This window comes from Penaeus japonicus, unplaced genomic scaffold, assembly GCF_977035675.1.
Source record: "Penaeus japonicus unplaced genomic scaffold, GWHDUDI00000001_assembly GWHDUDI00000039, whole genome shotgun sequence".
Lineage (NCBI taxonomy): Eukaryota > Metazoa > Arthropoda > Malacostraca > Decapoda > Penaeidae > Penaeus > Penaeus japonicus.
Window position 1 is genome coordinate 19,943,926 of NW_028234441.1, and position 7,500 is coordinate 19,951,425.

The window sequence follows — 7,500 nt, forward strand, 5'->3', positions numbered from 1 at the left end:
ACTTCCGCGACGCCCCCCTTTTGCCAGAGGAGTTCGGACGTCTCTCTTCTTCCTCCTCCTCCTCCTTCCTCCTCCTTGAGCTCCTTCGTCGCTCCCGGGACCTCCTCGGCTGCAGAGGACGCCCCAGGAGAGGTTCCGTCCAAGCCCATATACCGCACGCTGGAACCCGAGTCCTTCTACTACGTGACGAACCCCCCGGCATCGCCAGGACCTGCCAGCCAGAGGGAAGGACGGCGCGTCGAAGGAGCCAACGGCCCTGTCGTCCTCACCTCCTCCCAGAGAGTCCTAGACGAGGCAAGAGGAAGGGTAACGCTAGAGGAACTCGGGGCGTCGCATTCCTCTCCGGACGCCAGCATCCCTGACCCCAAGACGCGGTCGAGGATGCTGCCACGCCTCGCCGAAGAGCAGGGACGGCGAGCGAGCGAGAGACAGAGGGACCTCGACGTCTACCAGGGAAGAGTACCTCGATCTCAACCCGCGTCGGTCGAAAACTCTACGGGATCGACCTTCCAAAACCTCTCGTCGTCATCGTCTTCTTCCTCTCCCTCTTCCTCCTCCTCCTCCTCCTCCTCCTTTCTCTTTCCCTCAGGCGTCGCCGTCCCAAAGACCGCGGTCGTACCCCCTTTCTCGGTTTCTCAGGGGGTCGTTTTGCCGCAGAGGGTTGAAGGTAAGGGGGATGGTCGTCTGGGAGTGGTCGTGCATGGTCGTGTTGCTGTTTGTTGCCTTAGAATGACTGGCATCGCGTCGACTCGTGTGTTTTAAGTTTGTTCCTTTTTTTAAGTTTGTTCCTTTTTTTATTGTATGTGTTCGTGATTATTTTTATTGCAATGTCATGAAGTTGCACATTTTAGAGCATTATTTTCAAGTTTTTTGTTTGTTTGTTTGTGATCTTTCTTTGAGTTTACACTCCATTAACAAATATTTCTCTGATGTTTCTAATGGATAGTTTGTATCTTATTTTTTCTCTGAATGTTTTTGCTTGCTTAACATTGATTTGTTTGTTTGAACCCTTGTTGCATTTCTCGTTGTTCGTTTGCGTTTAATGTGTGTGACCTGTAAGTATTTACGTTACCAGGTGACATGTGAGTATTGTTTTTTGTTTGTTTGTTTGTTTTGTTTTTTATTTTTTCAGCAAATTATTGCCACGTACTTGTAAAATGTTTTTAAATAGATACCGTTTATCTCCTATTTCTTTGAATGCCTTCTGCTTGTTTAACATTGTCTTGATTATTTAAACCCATGGTGTGCTTTTGTTTTAATTCACAGCATTTGTTTGTTTGTTTGTTTGCACTTAATTTGTGTGACCTGTAAGGTGAGTAAGTTACCAGTGACACGTGAGTAATTTTTATTTCATGTTTGGAATCTGTATTCATTATATGACTCATGACTTTATTGTGATACGATTTCTTGATAGAGTGATTTCCCAGAATTGTTTCTCATAGATTTGTTTTTCTTCCATTATGTTGATCACGATATTTTTACAGAGTTGTCATCTCAGGTCATTTGATCAGCTCCTCCCCTTCCAGGTCTGACCAGGGCCATCAGGTCTCGGGTACGTGGCGCAGTGTCCCTCATAGCCCCCTCCTCCCCCATCCCTAGGGGCCACCACGTCGGCTCGGTCACTCAGACTCACAGCAAAGTTCTTGGGGCGTTTGAAGGCGCGTCTTATATGCCGGTGCCTGTGGCGAAGGACGCAGAGGCGAGGGAGGAAGAGCGTAGGATTCCCCAGCATCCAAAATCCAGGTGGTTTCCCTACCGCGAGGAGAGGCTGGAGAAGGACCGGGAGCTTTACGTGAAGTTGGCGGAAAGAGGCGGCCGTTTGGGAGAGCCCCTTCGCGGCGCCTGGCCTTCCCGCCGTGCCGCCGCCGAAGAAGAAGCCACCGAGCTCAGAACTCGAGGCGTCCACGCAGGCACGAGCGACCATTTCGACGCGAGGCTCGATGTTCCGTGTCGAGCCAGCGCCACCCTGGGATTGAAAACGGACGCCACGAAGGGTCAGCCCATCACCATCGTCCTGACCTCGTCTCACCTCGCCTTCCCCGAGCCCCAAACTCGAGGCGTCCCCCGTCGGCTAACAGGCTTCCCCAAGGATGACGAAAGAAATACCAACGCTTCGTCCAGCTCTCCGAGGAGGAACAGCACCTCAGAGATCCCCTTCACGGCGCCCCCCTTAGACGTCCCCGAACCCAGCACCAACTTCCCCGCCCTGAGTCACGTGACGACGTCCTCTTGCACCGTCGCGACGAGGGTGAGCGCGCGCCGGCACGAGAAGCGCACCATTCCGCAGATCTGGAGCAGCGCGTCGCCCGCCTGGTTCCCGGAGCCCCAGACCCTCGTGAAGCGCCCTGTGGAGGAAGCGCCTTGTGGGGGAGACCCGGTGGAGTCGCTCGTTCTCGAGAGTAGCCTCAGGACCTCCCCGGATGTCACGTTCTGGAGTCACGAAATGATCACGCCCATGACGACAGTCTGAGCTCGATGTGTAGGCTAGTAGAAGCTCGGGTTTTGTCACTTTTGGGAAGGGGCCAGAGATCCAGACGGGAATTCCTACATATTCTCTGTCTCTTATCTCTATCTACACGTGTGTGTGTGTGTGTGTGTGTGTCTGTGTGTGTGTGTGTGTGTGTGTGTGTGTGTGTCTGTGTGTGTCTGTGTGTGTGTGTGTCTGTGTGTGTGTGTGTGTCTGTCTGTGTGTGTGTGTGTGTCTGTGTGTGTGTGTGTCTGTGTGTGTGTGTGTCTGTGTGTCTCTGTCGATCTCCTAACTACAATCTACATTGGAAGTGGATGGATTCACGTGTACACAGGTAATTGGTTGCAGTGCTTTCACCCCATGCACATTGCACAGTGCGGTGCCATTCCAACCCATCCTCACTCACACACAATCTCACGTCGCATCCACCACAAGTCAACACATTCCATCGCGTTTTGTGAAGAGCGAATCACGTTTGATATTGGTATTCTGCACAGGTACCAATTCTTATCATTTATATCATATGTGATGAATCATTCTCGCATTTGATCTCCTATGCAGTGCATCACTGTTTTTTCTTCACGTCATGCTAAATAGTCGTAATCATTATTCACTTTGATTAAAGTATTTTTATATGCAGTTTAAGCTACTAGTAAAGGACTGTATGTGAGTGGACAAGATTATCACGTGTGCCTGGGATGATAACCCATTTTTTAGTATGGATTTATGAATTTTATTTATATTACTTCATGTTTTTTTGTTCGTTTGTTTTATTCTAGTCCATGTGATTTTGTTTTTTGTTTGTTTGTTTGTTTAATTGGTTTGATTCTAGTCCATCTGATGTTTTTGTTTTTTCTTTTTTCTTTTAGTTAGTTTTATTCTAGTCCGTCTGATGTTTTTTGTTTGTTTGTTTAGTTGGTTTGATTCTAGTCCGTCTGGTTCATCTTCGTAAAAATGACCGAAGCTGAAGGAATATAATTCAGGTTTGGGAGAAAGAAAATGATGAGTTGTAAACCGTTGTCGTAAATGATGACCGAATTATTTTTTGTTAATATTACTACTACTATTACTATGATTATTATTACTTTCATTGATTTTCGTCATAATTATTGAAGTGGGGATATACTTGAGAAGTTGATGTCGGTATTATTATTATTATTATTATTATCATTATTATTATTATTTTTTTTTTTCTTTATAGACAACCATCACCAACCTGTCAAGTGTATCCTCGCCTCAATTTAAAAATATAATAATAATAAATAAAGTAGTGCGTTGTCTGCTTCTGTTCTTCAATTCTTGACAGAAATTAGAATCTACAGAAGTGTCATTTTTTCTTCTCATTACACATGTATGTATCTATGTTATTCTCATTTTCCAGATTTTTATTTACATGTAATGTATGAAACTCCAGTTTGGGTAAAAATAAAAAAAAATAAAACGGGTTGTGAATACTCATACTACTGTAAATATTATATTTGTATTTTTTACCATTAATATTTTATTACTTTTCTATTAGAAGAAGGAAATTATTCTCTTCAGATGAATAACAATAAAACCTGATCATTTCTGATAAATGTTGTGCTTAGTCAATGCGCATCATAAAATTCTATTGTTTCTGTATGTTACCATTTACATATGTAGTTTGCGAAATCCCTATCTTATCATCTTTTTATTTCGTCTTCTTCGCATTTTATGGGTCGCCAAAGTGTCTCCATCTTTCTCTATCCTCTGCCTCCTCTTCAGTCAGACCAGCTGTTCTCATCTCTTCTCTCACTTGCATCCACGAATCTCCTCTTAGGCCTTCCTCTCTCTCTTTCTTCTTCCTCTCTTTCTTCTTCCTCTTCCCGGTGGTTCCACACCTAACATCCTCCTCCCGCCATGTTCCTCGTCTCTCCTCATACCACATGACCGAACACGACCTTATTAAACCTTACCTTATTAAACCTTGCCTTATATCCAAAATGTCTCCTCGTGTTTTGTTCCACCTAATACCCATTTCTCATCTTTTTTCACATTTTCGTCAATATCCGCGAAAAAATATAAAAAAATTGTCAATATTCATTCTGATACGTGATGGTGGGTTGGGTACCTCGTCCCTTCGCATGGCGGACGCTGGGTACTCTGATATCACCTCTTTGGTAAGGTATTATAAGGATGGTTTTTGGGTGTGGTTGTTTTGAGGTATTTTAGGTTTGGTTTTGTCGTTTCGTTTCTTGGAATGTCTTGCACGGAAATCAATCAAGGGGAAAGTGAGTTGAAATAGTCAATCACTTTTTTTTTTTTTTCTTTTCTGTTGAAGATAATTCTGCAATTGCTACTAATAACAATATAGGGGTTCGTATGCCATTTTGCGTGTTGTGTTGATTGCAGTAACTTTTTTTTTTTTTTTATCGATACAAAAGCATATTTTTATTTCGTAATAAAATGATTCGTTGACTTCTCCAACTTCAGAGCCGCTGTAGGGAATAGGAAAACCAAACATTTGTCGCAATTTATAGTTACAAAGAAGTAAACAAACAAACACAAGAACAACATCGAATACACATACAAGTTACTCGTACAATCATACACTGTTTCTCATTCCTGAGGGTTCCGTGGTCTGGTTCCTTTTTCTGTCTCCTCTTGTCTACATTATCTCTTGTTTTTACTTTTAGTTTTGTTTCGTTTTCCGCCTTCAGTCTTCTGTGTACAACCTAAAGATATTTTTTTTGCATACCTCTGGCCTCGGCTCTCATTCTTTCAAAAACACTAACAGGAATATTATAACCTATATTAATTTATTTAACATATCAACTAATTATGTTGAAGAGCCATTACACACAAAATACACTGTTTTTCATAGTTCTTACTCTTTGGATAAGTTTGGTTCTTGATAACAGATTTTATTTAAAAAAAATTAATTAATTAATTAAAAAAACATTTATATAATCATTCCAATCAAAAGTGAACAAATAACTTAACTCTACATTGGCTGTATTCGGGAAATGTTATTCTTTGGAGGCCGAGGAAAAAATGACCAAGCCTCTTTCCTATGTCTTGACTTTAATTCAATAAACAGATTTAGAATATGTCCATACCAAATATCTTGGGTATTTACAGTATTCAATGAATCTAGACTTGTGAAATGATTCTATAAATTATCTTCAATATAAGAAGAGAAAAATGGGAGAGCGAGTTTGTCGTTTGAAATCTAGACGACGGTAAAATGTCGGACAAAAAGTATTGGAACAGAAAGAGAGGCTTGGGTATTTTTCATCTGTATAATGTACTGATACTTTACTGAGTCTAGTACTTAACAAATTTCGATATTCACAACTCAGCATCCAACGACGTACCATGAATATTTACAACAAAAAAATATCAAAGTCAACCTTACTCCTTGTTTAGAAGAACTTGGAAGTCCCATCGGATCTCTGGTATTTAATAATTTCCAGCCCGAACACACGCACTGATTATACAATACGAAATTAATAAAGAATAGTAAAGTAGGGTTGAAAATATGGTACCAACAAATAGATTAAGGTTGATAGACAATCAAATACACCTTTTTATATCTGGAAATATAGATTAATGCTAAGCTTTTAAAAGAAGTAATACGAGCTTTGCGGTGTTGATTACGTTGTCAAAGTGGGTGAAACGTCGAGGAATTCTCCACTCAGTTGAGAGAAAAAGTCCCCTTGGCAAAAATAATGCGAGGAAATGCATCCACCGTTGAAAAATATCGGGAGGATGAACGTCCGTGTCCTTGAAATAGGTGTAAGGGGAATAGCCTAAGAGAGAATTGGCTATACTTCCTGTCACGCGAGGCTGAGGGTATACCAGGCAGAGATCGAAGACTTTTCCTCTTTCCCTTCTTCTCGTTCTCTCTCTCTCTCTCTCTCTCTCTCTCTCTCTCTCTCTCTCTCTCTCTCTCTCTCTCTCTCTCTCTCTCTCTCTCTCTCTCTCTCTCTCTTCTCAGGGGCACTCCTCCTTGCTCGGGGGTTGGGGCAGGACGGGGTGTCAGTGTATGAAAACACAAACACACACACACACACGTACGCACGTACACACAAACAAACAATATATACTTAATTATATCACAACAAACGTAGCTCAATATTCAACATGGATTGTTAGATAAAACAACGCACGGTCGCTCGTATAACCGAAAAAATGATATAACGACTCCACATATAGAGTATGGCTTACAATATAACTAGATTCTAAAGAGATTTTTAAGGAGTAAGAGCTTTTCATCACTAAATAAGAGAAAATAAAAGAAAGATAGAGAAGGAAAAAAAAACAAGAACAAGAACAGGCCCCAAGAATATGGACACTTAACACAAACTCCAAAGAGACCTTAATAGTTAAGAGAAAGCATAAGAACCAAAACAAACCCTTTTGTTATCTCTAAACCCCCTGATAATGAAGAAAAAACAACCTTTCAATAGCCTTGTCTGTTACGGCCACTGGAGTAATAAGTAGACGAAGAGCTGTAAACGGTCGAAGTGTCTGTATAAGCGGTTGAATACTTCTTCCGAACGGGTTTCGAATTCTTGTTGCACTTGACGATGAAAAGGACTTCTTTCTTGAGTTCCTCCGTGAAAGACAACTGTGGGAAGAAGAAATTAAGGAGGTTAGTTGATAAAAATGTGGATCGGTTGGGGATGAGAAGAGCATGGCGTGGTGGTTTGTTTACATGTGGGTTACGTGACTAATATTTTTTTTTTTTAATCAGAGAAAACACACATGAGATTAAATAAATAAAATTTGCCAAGATACCATTCCCTCCTAAGAGAAAACTAAACGTAAAACAGACACACAAAAAAGGGAAAATCAAAACCAAAACAGAATAAAAGAGAAAAAAAAAGAAATAACCACGTACCCCTTCGTCAGTAGCGAGTTTCCGAGCCTTCCAAGCAAACTCGCAACAGGCGACCAGACACGCAAGCACAATCCCGCCCAGCATCACGACGAACACGCCGCCCACGTTCTGCAGGCCCAATTCAGCGGCTGAGGCGGAGTCCTTTTTGACTTCCCTCTGGGTGGCG

The 7,500-nt window shown here is 42.0% G+C and overlaps 2 protein-coding genes across 4 annotated transcripts in view; one reads left to right on the top strand and one right to left on the bottom strand.

Moving 5' to 3' along the window:
* The window catches only part of LOC122250202 (uncharacterized), a 45,342-nt gene extending 42,760 nt beyond the window's left edge, over positions 1–2,582 (top strand). The window contains exons 5-6 of the mRNA XM_086533301.1: positions 1–667; positions 1,527–2,582. The exon at positions 1–667 is cut by the window's left edge and continues 325 nt beyond it. Of these exons, the coding sequence (XP_086389427.1) occupies positions 1–667; positions 1,527–2,470 (1,611 nt within the window). The 3' untranslated portion in view covers positions 2,471–2,582. The remainder of the gene's footprint in view (positions 668–1,526) is intronic.
* Positions 2,583–6,410: 3,828 nt separating this feature from the next.
* The window catches only part of LOC122250208 (glutamate receptor ionotropic, kainate 2-like), a 34,899-nt gene continuing 33,809 nt past the window's right edge, over positions 6,411–7,500 (bottom strand). For 2 of the 3 annotated variants that reach the window (XM_086533303.1, XM_086533305.1), the window contains exons 16-17: positions 7,335–7,490; positions 6,412–7,061 (exon numbers count right to left, since the gene is read on the bottom strand). In XM_086533303.1, coding sequence (XP_086389429.1) covers positions 6,894–7,061; positions 7,335–7,490 — 324 coding nt within the window. In that variant the 3' untranslated portion in view covers positions 6,412–6,893. Of the gene's footprint in view, positions 7,062–7,334; positions 7,491–7,500 lie in introns of all 3 variants that reach the window. The other variant, XM_086533304.1, reaches the window with a different exon arrangement.